At 33.1% G+C, this 16,877-nt stretch overlaps 1 protein-coding gene across 2 annotated transcripts in view; it reads right to left on the bottom strand.

Annotated features, from left to right (window-relative positions):
- Positions 1 to 10,363: 10,363 nt before the first annotated feature.
- RPS6KA6 (ribosomal protein S6 kinase A6) overlaps positions 10,364 to 16,877 on the bottom strand; it is a 191,753-nt gene continuing 185,239 nt past the window's right edge. For both annotated transcript variants that reach the window (XM_035725759.1, XM_035725760.1), the window contains 2 exons: positions 11,863 to 12,003; positions 10,364 to 10,626 (listed from right to left, as the gene is read on the bottom strand). In XM_035725759.1, coding sequence (XP_035581652.1) covers positions 10,501 to 10,626; positions 11,863 to 12,003 — 267 coding nt within the window. In that variant the 3' untranslated portion in view covers positions 10,364 to 10,500. The remainder of the gene's footprint in view (positions 10,627 to 11,862; positions 12,004 to 16,877) is intronic.

Genomic DNA, 16,877 nt, shown 5'->3' with positions numbered 1-16,877 from the left:
CTCTGGTTTTCAAAGTCAAATGATCTGGGGTTTTATCTTCCCAGTGTGGGTCTCCCATGCCTGGGATACTTGGTTGGGATGTAATTCTTTCCCCTCTCTACGCCCACAGCATCCCTCTCTCCTGTGGACAGTCCTGTGGGTCAGTTTGGCTCCTGAACATATCTCTACCCTTCCTACCCTCTTAGATGTGGCCTCTTCTCTACATTTAGCTATAGTCTATTCTGCCATTCTTCAGGTCATTTTCCAGTTTATTTACCCTGATGTGGGTGTTATCTAGGTGTAACCATGGCATGAGGTGAGCCTAAGATCCTCCCACTCAGCTATCTTCCCTGGAAGTCCCTGAAAGCATGTTAAACTTTTAAAAGTGCCATGTCATCATAGTTCTCAAGCCTGGTAAAATCATGTGCTTATTCAACCCTTAAACCAGTAGTTCTCAAATGTAAACATGTATCAAAATTACTTGAATTTAAACCCAAAGATCTCTGGGTCCCAGCTCCACTTTCTGATTCAGTAGCTCTGTAGTATGCCTGAGATTCTGCATTCCTAACAAGTTCCTAGATGGTACTAATGCTCCTGGCTTATAGGCCACACTTTGAGAATCACTGGCATAAGTCAATTTCCAGTGCCTAAAGACATAGAAAGAAAGTAGGCTGCTAATGACAGAATCTTCATTAAGGTAATCTAAATTCCTATTTTTGATGTGGCCATTAAGGGCAATGAACATAATTCAAGAGAACAAACAATAAGTGCTTAAAGATCACATGAGTAAGGGCCTCATTCCATTGCAAGGGCAAGAAGTCCTTATTCCAATCCAAAACTATTTTATATTCTATGGACTGAGGACCACAGCATTATTTCCCATCCTCCCATCATCGAAATGATTTTTTTATTCCAATAATCATGTTCTATCTTCCCCATTGTATGTTAGGATAGTTAAAATTTAGTTACATTTTTCTATGAATCATAGGCAAATTGATCCAAAAGTTCATATAGAAAAATAAACACACAAGAACGGCCAGGAAAACATTGAAAAGGGAGATATTAAGGCAGAACTAGTCCCATCATGTATTTAAACATTATACCATGAAGCTTCCATAAGCAAAATACTGCAGCATTGGAGCATTGGATAGTCAAATCAATGGGACAGAATAGAAGGTCCAGAGAAAAGACCTAACTATGTAAAAATTGTAGTGTATGATAAAAGTAGTATATCTCAAATTACTTTGACAAAGTTAGTGTTTTCATAACTGGTGTTGGGAAAACTAGATTACCATTTGGAGTGGATAAAATGGATAAAAATTAGATACACTCTTAAAGGATAAAATTCAAAACGATCTCAGAAATAAATGAAAAATATAAAAGTATACAAGTACTGAAAGAAAACACGTGTTACACTATATCTTGGGTGTTGGTAAAGGCTTCCTAACTATGATTAAAAGCCTTGCTATAATGAAAGACAAATATGATAATTTCGATTTAAAACATTTTTGGCATTTTTTTCATGGAAAAATATGATGAGCAAAGTAAAAAACAAGTGACAAGCAGGGAGAAAATATATATATCCGATAATAGATAAAGGGCTAAAAGCCTTAATTTGTATAAAGGACTTTTAAAAGTTGAAAAATAGAGAAACCAAAACCTTATAGATACAAACATATGTAAATATGTTAAACTTTACTCAAAATAAGAGAAATGCAAACTAAAAGTATACGGGGATGTTATTTCTTACTCCTCAGCTTGACAAAAATACCAATGGCTGTTAATACACTCTACTGGTGAGGCTATGGAAAAACAAGTCCTCTCATGCATTGCTGGGTAGAATGCAAAATAGCATAACTCCTTGTCAATTTTTGCCATTCTAACTGGTGTAAGGTGGTATCTCAATGTGGTTTTGATTTGAATTTCCCTGATGGCTAATGAGATTAACAAGACAAGAAACAACAAATGTTGGACAGGTTGTGGAGAAAAGGGAACCCTCTTACACTGTTGGTGGGAATGCAAGTTAGTATAGCCACTTTGGAAAACAGTGTGGAGGTGCCTCAAAAAGTTAAAAATAGAGCTACCCTATGACCTAGCAATTGCACTCCTGGGTATTTACCCCAAAGACACAGATGGAGTGAAAAGAAGGGCCATATGCACCCCAATGTTCCTAGCAGCCATGTCCACAATAGTTAAACTGTGGAAGGAGCCAAGATGCCCTTCAACAGATGAATGGATCAAGAAGATGTGGTCCATATATACAATGGAATATGACTCAGCCATCAGAAAGGATGAATACCTAACATTTGCATCAACATGGATGGGACTGGAGGAGATTATGCTAAGTGAAATAAGTCAAGCAGAGAAAGTCAATTATCATATGGTTTCACTTATTTGTGGAACATAAGGAATAGCATGGAGGACCTCAGGAGAAGGAAGGGGAAAATGAAGGCGGGGAATCAGAGGGAGAGTTAAACCATGAGAGACTATGGACTCTGGGAAACAAACTGAGGGTTTTAGAGGGGATGGGGGTAGGGGGATGTTTGAGCCCAGTGATGGGTATTAAGGAGGGCATGTATTGCATGGAGCACTGGGTGTTATATGAAAACAATGAATCATGGAACACTACAACAAAAACTAATGATGTACTGTATGGTGACATAACATAATAAAAAAATTCTATAAAAAATGGCATAACTCCTATGTAGTGGATTTTGGCAATAGCTAATAAAACTACGTATGTACTTACCCTTCAATTAAGCAATTTCATTTTATAAATATACCCTGACCATACAACTTCAAAAATATGAAGATGCATATGCATAAGGTTATTTATGGCAGCATTGCTGGTTATTGTAAAATATTGGAAACTATGTAAATGCCAAAGAATAGGAGTTTGGTTGAATAAACTATAGCACAGATACACATGCAGCTAAAAAGGAATATGGAAGATAGCTATGAACTGATATGGATTTCCAAAATATATTAAGTGAAAAAGCAAAGTGCAAGAGAACACATAGAGTATGCTGCCTTTTGTTAAAGAATATATATATATATATATATATATATATATATATATATATAATCTTTACATAAAGAAACAGAATAAACTAGAAAACAATGAATTTGGTTACCTATAAGGGGTGTAGGAGATTAGGGTAGGGAGGATACTGAAGGGGTGACAGTTCTTGGAATATAACTTTTTGTATAGTTTTGACTTTTGGAAACATGTTGAAGTTCTACATATTCAAACAATAAATTTTTTAATTGGTAAAATGTGTTCAAAAGTACAAACTTTCAACTCTAAGATAAGTCACAGGGATGAAATGTACAGCATGGTGACTATAGTTAACAATATTGTATTGCATATTCAAAAGTTAAGAGAGTAGATCTTAAGAGTTCTCATCACAATAAACATTTGTATCTATATGTGATGATAGATGGTGAATAAACTTATTCTGATAATCATTTTGCTATACATATGTGTATATATATATATATATATATATATATTTGCTATAATATGCCATATATATGTTTGTCTTTTACTTTGCCCATGGTATTTTTCCATGAAAAAATATTTAAAATGTTTAAAAAAATCTCTTGCAGAATTCTCATGCTTCTTGTCACATATTTATTATGTAACCTACTTTCTCTTCTTGTCTTTCCTGTCATGAAGCTCAGAACTAAATTCAATATTTAATTAAATTAACCGTTAGCCCTGGCTGGTGGTATGTTTTTCATTTGCATGGGTTTGCATTTCAACTGTAATAGCCTTATTGCATACATGTGTGTTACTATAAATGAACTTGAATCTCTTTTAGAAGAAAATAAAATTAAATTAGTAATAGTGTCTGGCACAGAAACACAATATATACCTGTTAAGTAAAAAAATAATGCATTTATTAACAAAGAAAATGTGTTTTTTCAGAATCTGAATAACTGGAGGTCAAATACCATGGCTTACTTTAAAACAATGAAAAAAGAGAAAACTAAACTACCTATGTTCAGAAAATATAGCAAATGAGAGAAATGTGAGTCTTGAAGCAGCAAGAGAGAAAGGCATGGCCTGGGTTCTAACCTGTACTTAGGCAGGGAAGTGGGGCACAGGGATAAGGGAAGGAAAGATCTAGAAAGAGAGGCCTCTATATGCTTAAGTAGAGCAGGTTCTAATCCTAGAAGAAGCTAACGTAAAAGGACATAAATTCTACCTTCAAAAATAGGTCCCCAATATTTTCAGTCTCTCTCTCCAAGTAAATAGGACACTGGGGAATCATGGGAGAAACAAATTGTGGTCTGCTTCTTCTACTACTTACCGTATCCTCCAGGTCAACTTAAGATTAAATCAGCTTTAGCCTGGTAGGCCTGAATTATTTCAGGGCCCCACAGACCAAAAAACACATTCCTTCCTTATCTTGGTAGCTAATGCTTAAAAGGAAAATGCAAAAAGAAGTAATACTTCAGTGAGAATAAGCTGCTTAAAGTATAATGATGTATACATGGTTATCAGATATTTTACTAAGGGGTTGGAGTGATGGAAGGCATGAAAGAGGCAAAAGCAGAAGAGAGATGCAAAAGAGGTGGCCAGTGGGAAAGCAGTTATTGCAGACTTCCCAAAGTTGCCCTAGGGTCTATCCTGTTTACCTTTAAGAATTTTAGGAAAATAGAAGAGGTACAGAGATTTTGATTACCAGGCTCCAAATGCATGAACCTCATACAAAATTATTTCTACATGTGTATGCATAGCTGCTACAACCTAACGCTACAAATGTATGACTTTTGTTGGGGGGGGGCAGAATTTATGTTATTCTACTTGATACCAATCTTAAAATATTTTTTCCAATACCCAGAGACTAAGGTTTTAATTTGTTGTACTGTAGAAAAGGTTGTCACCTCGACTAACTTGCAGACAAATGTATTCTCCTGGTAAGTCCTAAAAGTATTTTAAGTTTTCATCTTAATTTTCTTAAATAACCTTGCCTTATAGGAACATGAGAAGAATAATACTAAAGTGGGTAATATTACAGTTCAGGAAATACCAAGGCAATTGCATAAACAAATATCTTGAAGCACTTTTTTCTTTTTTACAACTGGCTCCTAAACAATATTTAACAGCTTTTAATAAAACCTGCAAATGGCTGTATGTTTATAAAAGCAGACACAGTTTTATATCTATAAATGATCAAGCAAGATCAACTATAAAATGTTAGAAAGTTGCAGCCTTTTTATTTAGTGCCCAGAGAATGCCAGTAATTTAACATGATATCGTGATAAATGTTGCTCACAGAGTTTTAACAAGAACAAAAATAAATATAATTTCTATGTCATCTTTGGCATGTTGTAAATTCAAAATGATAGCCATTTCTTTAGCAGCACTGTGAGGGAAAGAAACACTGTAAAATGCACTACTGGATTTGATCTTATATGAAAAAGTACAATGAAAACCATAATGTCAAAAGAAATAGTGCTTTAAAGAAAACATTTATAAAATAAATGATGGTATAAATTCCATAATGTAGTCAGAGAAAGAAATACGGTTATCTGAACAATTGGGACCTTTTCTTTTTTTAAATTGCAACTTTTAAGTTTTAAAGTACACACAATTTCTATTTAACACCATTTCTGCCTTGAGAGGTGTAATAAAATGCAAGTAAATATATTTTCTATATCAGAAAATAAGTTTAGGAATCCCAAAGTATATGGGAAGTGTTGGCAAGGCATTTTTAATTGTAACTATAGCCCCAACCTTTGTTCTCTCTGCATAAATCTTATGTAACTCACAACTACCAACAGTACTGTTTTTTTTTTAAATCAAATACAGAAAAACCATATTCTCTCCTTTTTTTGGTACTGTGGATTTAAATGCAAAATAAATTCTCATTTCCAAATCATGCTGGCATTGGGATATTTAACTAAGGTTTCTTCTATAACTTTTAAAATGGAAGGTTTTTTTTTTGCTAGAATGCTTTTGTGATGTTAAAAATAATTTTATTAAATTAAAAAACAAACTTACATTTTTTGCTATTAGTGGTATCTATTTTCTGAGCGAATTTGAAAAGAGAACTCAAATGTGACCTGAGTAATATTAGTTTGATAGGAAAGAAAAAAGCAAATAAATCCAACTGGTCACATTATGACAATTTATTAATAAATTAATGCACTTAGTACGTTCTCTAGAACTGTTCTACATAAAATTAGATGTTTAATAAATACCCTTTGAAGAGTAAATTAGTTCACATAATTAGACAAATAGTATGAAAGCTAAACAGTCATCCAAGGAAGCTCTATTGTCCAAGGTTTAGAAATGTGAATAGAGAACAAATCCTAACTTGCCAATCACATATATATTTATTCCTAAGCGTTTAGCTAAGATTTCTTGCTGGTCAATAAAAAAGGTACATAATTTGTGGAATATATATAAACAAACTTGAATTTATATATTCTACAAATACTTTCCCTTTGTATTTTTCTTCATATTTCAAAGAAACTTATCCTTACAATTTGGGACAATTTAAGACTACCTTCAAGAGTTAGCAACCAAACTGAATTTTAGGTGATCAAGCATTATCATTTTATTCAAATGATATGATGGACTTCACTATATTGTAAGGCTAAAACCAGGAACACTGCATCCATGAGTATAATTTATTTGTGAGTAATCACTATCAATGCCACTGCACTCTTGCATAGGAAGGCAGATAGCACACTACTGAATTGTTTCGTTAATTTCAGCAATCGTTTATATTGAGATACACATCAAAAATACCTAAATAAGCTTTGAAATGTAAGAAAATGTTCTAAAGGATTTTAACTGCAGTTGACTTAATATGGCTTACATTCTTGTTGAGAAGATCAAGGATTTCTGTGTCCTGAAATGTAGACAAAGGATCTGCAGACTTGGACTCCACTGATAGTTTGCATACAACATTTCTATGCTCTTATTTATCAATACAATAGGAATAGAGGCTGGGGGAGCTGGAGACTCCTTATGTTATAGGCTATGAACTACGAGAAACAAGAATACAGATAGATATGCACTTAACAACTCTCTCTCCCTCCACACCATTCTATCATATAAGTTCATTGTGATTAAAAAGCTTGTAAGTTTCTTGGAAGAGAAAAAGTATACTGAGAAGTAGAAAGGATGAAGCAGGGCACAAAAGAAACAGTTTATGAGATAATCTGATCCTGGGGCATACTGTATAAATTCCTTGGCCAGAAATATCTTCCCTGATAATAACTAATAAACAATTTATTCTCATCTGCTTAGATTGCCTAAAAATCCAGCAACTAGAAATTCATTAGGTTAATGGACATCTTCCTTGAAAAATGCCAATTATTTATTAGCCACTGACAAAAAAAGAGAATTAATTTAAATGAGATCACTCTCCTTTCACTCTTTTAGCTGAATATAGCTGCTCTGTGAGAATGGAAGTTCTGATCTGGGGAAGGGAAAGGGTGTGAGGTGCTTTTGGGGCAGAGAATCCTTCTGGAGTAAGCTTTAATCATGATGGAGTCCTCTGTGACGTACTCAAGTAGGATAGCATGTGGGGACTGGAAAGCCAGGGAAAGAGAATATACAGAATGCCACAGACATACTTTGTCTAGTTTAAATCCTAAGCTTTCTAGTTGATCTTAAGGCCAAGTTAAGCTGTTCTTTTCCTTTTTCATATATGAAGGGCCTCGTGCTGTCAGGAAAATACTATTCAATCAGTATGAGTAACTTTCCATGGACAGTACTATCTTAACGTGATGTTTCAATGAGGAGACATTGTAAACACCAAGCATCTGTTCTTAAGTTTGTGGGTTGCTTATACATCCCTTTGGGTTAACCAGAGGTTCTATCAAAATGTTTTACTATATGTAATTATCAATGACAATAAATTAAAAAAATAAAGTTTAGGCATTTCTGGGTCTAACAAAATAGGCTCAAGTTTGATTTTCATGAAATAACTGAAACCATTTTCCCCCACAAAATCACCACCACTACATCTTAATTATCTTACCAATGGTTTCCTGAGTTTATTCATGATAATATGTGCTTTAGGATAATAAATTGTTAGTCTATCTGGGCAAACCTGGTGTTTTCCCTTTGAGGAAAAAACAATAATATCCTCTTCCTTCCAGAACAATAAAAACTCAAATTGTGCTATCATTAAATACTAGCAAGAACCATCAACTAGAAAGAAAAACAATGCAAATTAATTGTTCATGAATCCATTAAAAACAACAATATCCTAAAATTTTATAGAAAGGATTTGTTTCAGTGGTTAAGCATTTTAGAAGCCCCACCAAAAAAGCTCCCATTCACATCTGCCTTTTTTGCTCTAGCCAAAATGGACATGATTAGACATCCCTACCTGGATTCCTTCTACAAAATGAGGGTATATATAGTTTGAAGACTTCCCGTACAGTAGGGTTGTCCCAATTACTGTTTTTAACCTACTTTGTTTGAATTTTCCAGCAGAAATATTTTACACAATTATTGGGAAAATCCACTAGCATATCTGTGTCCTTTATAATTTATCAGTCCTCAATGAGCAATGAAGAATCATGTTGTTCATTGCTTAATTTTGTGTTCCTTTCATGAAAGGTCTGTATGATAGTTCCCTTCTGAGTAACCTCACTGAAAAATTAAGATCAGCTACTTTTAAAAACTATTGATTATGGAAAGATTGAAAGTTATTTTGTGATAATTTTTCACTTTCCAATTTCACTTACCCTAATGCTATTATTAGAAAAGCATACATGGAAATAGTATCCTGTTCTGAAAAGTTCAACACCAAAATCATACCTCTTAGTTTGTGATATTAATTCCGATAAGAAGGCATAACAGCACAAACAAGATGACAAGAGGAAAGTAAGCCAAAATATATGGGCACAAATTGTTACATGCAAGTACTTCTAGTAAAAAAGCAAAATGAGGAAAGAAAAGGCCAAGTTGGGAAATAAATGTCTTTCAATTATTACAAAAAGACATCTCAAATTAAGGGTATATACTTTTATACATCGCATCCAATAAACAGATTTTTGTACATGGACTATATATCACTTACATTATAAAGAGAATATGTATAGTTTCCTTTATTGAATACCGAAGTTACAAGTCTTCTAGCCTAAACTGTATACTTCAGTGCTCAGTAATCAACTTTCTCTCTGAATTAAACAAAATAAAATACACAGCAAACGGTACATTTAGCACGTACAAGTAGTTCATTTATATTCACTAAACAAAACTGTAATAACCTCCAGTTTACATTCATGAGTTTCTTTCTGTCAGTAGTAGTAGTAATAGTAGTAGTAGTAGCAGTAATGATATTTTCTTTAACAACATGAAAAGGTTCTTTAAAATTCCATCATTTAGAGAAAACAATATATATTACCCAGTGGTTCTGAATCATAAGTTTAATAATAAGACCAAATTTTCAGACTTTTTTTATAAGTATGATTCGAAATGTGTTCAGATTTTGTGTAAATCATTAATATTGCTTTCTTTTCAAAATGTCAGTTTATTTCTTTGTAGCATTATCTAAAAGTTTACTGAAATGCATTACACTGTATCATGTGTGCTAAGTCCACTACAATAAAATTTAAACTATATTACCATAGGATTCAAGGTAAATTAATATGTTACACTGTAATTCAATTTTGGAAGCCCAAAAAACAACAGTGTAGTTCATTATAAAAGGGACAGATAATGATTAAATCCAATTGATTAACTTGAAACTCAGCTTACATATCATGAAGGTAGTAGCAACATATGTACTTTATTTTTAAAGGCTTAACTATAACCTATTTAGTAGATTACAACACCAGTATAAAGCCTTTGGCTAAAAAATTTCTCAATTGTACTACAATTTAATTAGATGTAAAATTTACAAAGGACTTATGGAAACCTTTAATTCTTTTTTTTTTAATTTCTAGATGAAGACATTTATGGGTAGTATACAGGTCTGTCTGCACACATAATTTGTGATTTAATTCTTCTGTAAAAACTTTGGCACCAGCTAGATCAGGAGTTCACATATTAGCACAAATGAATGTAGTCCTTTGGTTGTACACAATAACAAGCTTCTACAATACATTTTTGTTTGTTTTTCTTTTTAAAAAAGTCTATTCTTCAGGATCTGATGTTAAAAAATAATTGACATTGCTTGGCAGTATACTATTATATTTGTATCCTGATTATTGGTAATGATTCCCCAAATCATTATTTTATGAGACCAGAAAAACTATTAAAGTAACTTTTTTGAAAGGAAATTTACAAATGAATGTGCAGAAAAATTGTTAGGACCTTGTAGACACCAATTATATACTTGAACACTTGGACACTACTGCAAAACAACATTATATGAATACTGTGGACCTGTGTTTTTTAAATCTCATCTCCCTAAAAAAAGGAGGTTTAAATAGAATATTCAAGTAATGTAGCAGAAGACGATGCCTTTGATATAAGATTAGGCAAAAAGCCACACATTTAATTTTTTCTTCATCCAGTATGGCTGAGGAACACTAGAAATCTTACAGGCCAGTTGATGTTCGTTTTTTCATGCTGCGTCGCTGAGCTAAGTTTGAAGCAGCAACAGGCTCAAGGACTGGTTGAAAGGTCTTGTGAGTCAGGGCAGAATATGTGGTGACCACTGCTCCCTAAAATAATGAGAAATAAGACAAACTGAATAACAATCTTTGGAGGTAAAAAAATTCCATATTATATCATGAGAGATTTAACTAGAATACCACCTTATTTCTGAGGCAAGTAATTGCATATACTTGATCTATGCACTGATGTTCCCTTCATGAATTAATACCTGCTTATTTGTATATATTTTTTATTTCAATGACTATGCTTCTTACACATTTTAAAACATTAAAATGTATTCTTTTTATCAGCCTTTCATCACTCATGTAATTTGTTTTAAACATTTTAAGAATTTTATTTTTAATAGAAGTAAATATTTAAGACATGGAACATATTGTGATGTACATATATATAGTTCAGTGATTACTATAGTCAAGCTAACATATCTTCTCTCACATAGTTATCATTTTTTTGTGATGAAAGCATGTGAAATCTACTCTAATTGCCAATATTTAATACAGTATTATCAACTATAGTCATCATGTTGCACATTAAATACCTAGACTTATTCATCCTACATAACTACAACTTTGTACTTTGACCAATATATCCCCATTCTCCCCTCTTCCCTGCCCCTGGTAACCATCTTTCCACTCTCTGCTTTTAAATATTTGACTTTTTAAAAATTCCACATATAAAAGAGATTATGTATTTTTTTATGTGTCTGGCTTATTTCATTTAGCATGTCTTCCAGGTTCATCCATGGTGTTGCAAATGGCAGGATCTCCTTTTATAAAGCTGAATAATATTCCACTATATATATGTATACCACTATTCATTTATCCTCAAAGAGATCTCTGTGCTCCTGTGTTAAGCACAGCATTATTCATAATAGCCAAGACATGGAAACAACCTAAGTATGCATCAACAGATGAATGCATAAAATGCTAAAATCTTAAATCTAGGTTCAATGTCTATAAATATGGGAATTTGCACCAACGGTTATTAATTTAGGAACTAATATCAACATTTTCTTTCCATATGAAACTTGTATTTAGTACACTCCTAGTCCCAGTGTCTCAAGAGCAAGTCAAATACAATCAAAGAATTTTTATTTATCATACGAAAGGCAACAGGTAGAGAAGATTAACAAGAATCCATGGTTGTTATTTAAAAAAACAAAAAGAACAAAATCTATAAGTACACCTTTAAAAAATAAATAAGGTAATTATATGTGTTGTCAGTGAATGGCATACAGGCTTTATTAAGCATTTAGGAGATGCATAAAAGTATGTTTGTTTTACCTTAATGACATGTGATGTATCATTTCTATTTGGCTGATCATTCAGCAACTGGTCTCTGTGGGTTATCCATGAGTGTTTTAATACTTGTTCTGTAGTGTATCGCTGATGTGGGTCCATATGTAGCATATGGGAGAGCAAATCCTAAATTAAAATGAAAAAGATATATGTATACACTTATATGAAACTATTTAGCAGCAAAGGTCTTAATAAAATATATTATTTCACATTTTCTCAAAATATAAAAACATCAGTAGCTTTGTGATCTGTTTTGTTTGACATATACGCAGGGAAAACCAAACCTATACTCTGTACACTTAACTGTCAGAATCTTCAAACAGATTTTTTGATATATGGTAAACCCTTATTTGTCATTTCTAAATCAGAGGATACCAAATCTGTGGAACTGGACTGTTAGTGAGGGAGGAAGAAAATGTAAAGTAGCAGGGGTTATCTTGGAATGTGCTAAATAGTCAAGGAGAAAAGAGGTATTGATCTTTGCTGGTAAGCTGGGCCCTAAAGTATAAGGGTATGTGTAGAATCATACAACATAGAAGGGAAGGTCCCATGTTGTTAATACACTCAATAGCTGAGGGTTTAAGTATAAAATACTAAAGAAAGCAAAACATAAATCCAAGGTTGGCAGCTGACTGCTAACATTCTAATGGTCAGAGTATCATAAGTTTCTCAGAGACTAACTGTGAATATGCTTACTTTATCTCTATTACAAAAACAAGTTGTAAATATAATATAACCTGATTATAAAACACAATTTTAAATATAAACTATCTCTATCAAGCATCTTTTAGAAGAAGGAAAAGTAAACTCTCCTTAAGAAGCATCATCTAAAAAAAGTTATCATTTGTGAATATTTCATCAATAGCATAAGTAGTGAAACTAAGGACTCTAAGTAGTAACATCAGAATTTGAAAAATAATGAAAGTATGTAGGATAATAAAACAGTAAAAAATCTATTGGAGAAAGGACAAATATGCAAAAATGAATGGAGAAGTAATTTAGAAAATAACATTGAATTACTTCAATAAAACAGACCTAACTGATATTCATAAAAAATGATAAAAGTTCAATAGTCCAAGGACTTCTGCCTCTAGCCAAAATAGAATACCAGAGGCTGGATTCACCCACCTGTTTGAAACGACACTCCCCACCACACACACACACACACACACACACACACACACACACACACACACACACACACACACACACACCATAAAATACAGGAAACAACAGTTTTTCAGAGATCAGATATTAGGCAATAAAGGCAAGTGATCGCTAAGAGATGGGAAACAAATCAAGTAAGCCCTATGATTGCCCAAACTTACCACCTTGAGTGTTTTCAGGCTGTTGTGTAGGTAAGGGAAACCCAGGCAGTGCCTGGCAGGTTCCTTGAGTGGATGAGACAGAACTGAGAGTCAGGGAAGACCAAGGCAGACAGAGTTAGCAGGACTGACTACTAGAGTGGTGAGAGGAGCAGAGAAAATACTACAGAGACCTGTAGAGGGTCTTCCTCAATTATTCAGCAGATTACTGATAAGCCAATATCTGTGGGAAAAACTATTTGAAAGGATTAGAGGGAAATCAGAACTCATGGGGGTAGACAATATTGCTTGTTCTCACAAGTCAGACTGGAAAATCTCATAATTCATGGAGTATTTGGTAGAGTACTTGGAAGTAACTTGCTTGAGTAGTGTGTAGCCCTAAACACTGCTCTGGTCTTGCCTAAGAAATATTAAAAGGGAGACCCCAAATTATTAAATTGTTTCACCTAACTTAATTGTGCTCCAGAATAAAGCACAAGAATATGTGTAAGAATACAAAAGTGTCCAGCATACACTAAGGAAAAATTTACTATATCTGGCTTCTTATCAAAAATTGTCAAGCATACAAAAGAGAAGAAAAATAACATATGAGAAGAAACCAATCAATCAAAATTGGCCCATAATTGATACATATGTTAGAATTAGCAGATAAGGCCATTAAAACAGTTATTATAACTCCATTGTATATATTAAAAATAGAGACACAGAAGATATAAGAAGTCACAAATCAAATTTCTAGAGATAAAAACTAAAATGTGAGACAAAAAAATTAAAATGAATGAAAATTTGATATGGCAGGTAAAAAGATTGGTAAAGACACAGCAATAGATTCTATCAAAAAGGAACACAGCATAAAAAAATGAACAGAGCATCAGTGAGCTGTGAGACAACTTCAAGCAGCATAATACACAAATGCAATTGGTGTCCCAAAAGGAAAGAAAGGAAGAAAAAATATGTGAGAGAATGTTTCCAAAATTTCCAAATTTTACAGAAACCATAAACCTACAGATCTAAAAAGCTCAATGAAGTCCAAGTGCAAGAAAAATAAAGAAAATTATATCAAGGACATCAAACCAAATTTCTCAATATCCAAGGCAGAGAAAACTTTAAAAGCAAATAGAGATTAAAAAAAAAAAGACATGTTACATATAGTGAAAAAAATATCAGAATGATAGAAGATTTCTTGTGAGAAAAAAAATCAAATAACAAGACAATAGAACTCCTGAACAACCAATGGGTGAAAGAAAAAAACAAATGGTAAATTAAAATAAACCAAAACAGAAATAAAACATGCCAAAACTTATGGGATGCAGCAAAAACAGGTCTAAGAAGGAAAGTTTATAGCAATGAATGCCTACATTAAGAAAAAAAGAAAGATCTCAAAAAAGAAATAAGGAAACAAGAAAACTCTCAAATAACTCAAACTTATACTTCAAGGAAATAGAAGAAAGGAAAAAGCTCTAGAACAGGAGGAAGGACATAATAAAAATCAAAGCAGAAATAAATGAAATAAAGAGCAGAAAACAATACAAAAGAGAGAACTAAGAGCTGGCTTTTTGAAAAGATAAATAAAATTGACAAAACTTTAGGGAGACTAAGAAAAAAAAGAAGACTCAAATTAAATGCAAAATGAAAGAGGAGACATTACAAATGATGCCACAGAAATAAAAAGGGTCATGAGACTACTATGAAAGTTTATATCAACAAACTGGATGACCTAAAAGAAATACATAAATTCCTAGATATACATATCCTACCAAAAGTGAATCATGAAGAAAAAGAAAACTCGAACAGACCAATACTATGTAAGGAGACTAAAGCAGTAATCAAGAATCTCCCAACACAGAAAATCCCAAACAGATGTTTTCACTGGTGAGTATACCAAACATTAAAGAAAATAAATGCCTACCCTTCTGAAACTCTCCTAAAAATTGAAGAGGAGGAAACATTCCCAAACTCATTTTATGAGTTTCATTACCCAATATTAAACCCATATAAAGATACTACAAGAAAATACAGGCTGCTATCATTGATGACTATACATGCAAAAATTCTCAACAAAATAGTAGCTAACCAAATTCAACAGCACATTAAAAAGAACACACAACATGATCAAGTGGGATTTATCCCTGGGTTGTAAGGGTAGTTCGATATTCTCAAATCAATCAACATGATACACCACATTAATAAAGAAAGGTTAAGAACCACATGATCATTTCAATAGATGCAGAAAAAGCATTTGACAAAGTGCAACATCCATTCATGATAAAAGCCCTCAACAAAGTATGGTTATACAGACCATACCAAACCCAATAAAGGTCATATATGAAAAATGCACACACAGCTAATATCATCCTCAGTGGGGAAAAACTGAAAGTTGTTACACTACAGTCAGGACAAGACAGGGATGTAGACTCTCATGTGTAGACTCTCACCACTGTTATTTAACATTGTTACTGAAGTCCTAGCCACAGGAATCAGAAAAAAAAGAAAGAAATACAAAGCATCCAAATCTGCAAAGAGAAGTCAAACTTTCATTAATTGCTGACGACATGATACTATATACAGAAAACCTAAAAGACTCCACCAAAAAATATCAGAATGATAGAAGATTTCTTGTGAGAAAAAAAATCAAATAACAAGACAATAGAACTCCTGAACAACCAATGGGTCAAAGAAAAAAACAAATGGTAAATTAAAATAAACCAAAACAGAAATAAAACATGCCAAAACTTATGGGATGCAGCAAAAACAGGTCTAAGAAGGAAAGTTTATAGCAATGAATGCCTACATTAAGAAAAAAGTCACAGGATACAAATTCAATATTCAAAAATCTGTTACATTTCTATACACAAGTAATGAAGCAACAGAAGTAGAAATCAAGAAATCAATCCCATTTACAATTGCACCAAAAGCCATAAGCTATCTAGGAATAAACCTAACCAAAGAAGTGAAAGACCTGTACTCTGAAAACTATGAAACATTGATGAAAGAAATTGAAGATGACACAAAGAAATGGAAAACATTCCTTGCTTGTGGATTGGAAGAACAAATATTGTTAAAATGTCCATACTACCCAAAGCAATCTACACATTCAACATATTCCCTATCAAAATACCAACAGCATTTTTCACAGAGCTAGAACACACAATCCTAAAATTTGTGTGGAACCACAAAAGACCCCGAATAGCCAACACAACATTGAAAAAGTCAAGCAAAGCTGGAGGCATAACAATTGTAGACTTCAAGCTCTATTACAAAGCTGCAGTGCTCAAGACAGTATGGTACTAGCACAAAAACAGACACATAGATCAATGGAACAGAGTAGAAAACCCAGAAATGAACCCAAAACTATATGCAAAAAAGATGGTCTCTTCAACAAATGGTGCTGGGAAAACAGTACAGCAACATGCAAAAGAAGGAAACAAACACTTTCTTATACCATACACAAAAATAAATTCAAAATAGATGAAAGACCTAAATGTGAGGCAGGAAACCATCAAAATCCTAGAGGGGAGCACAGGCAGTAACCTCTTTGACATCAGCCATTGCAACTTCTTACTAGATATGTCTCCTGAGGCAAGGGAAACAAAAACAAAAATAAATTATTGGGACTTCATCAAAATAAAAAGCTTCTGCACAGTGAAGTAAATGATCAACAAAACTAAAAGGCAT

The sequence above is a fragment of the Zalophus californianus genome, chromosome X (genome assembly GCF_009762305.2).
Source record: "Zalophus californianus isolate mZalCal1 chromosome X, mZalCal1.pri.v2, whole genome shotgun sequence".
Classification (NCBI taxonomy): Eukaryota; Metazoa; Chordata; class Mammalia; order Carnivora; family Otariidae; genus Zalophus; species Zalophus californianus.
Note: the sequence above shows the minus strand (reverse complement) of the source record. Positions and strands in the feature narration are given on the sequence as shown.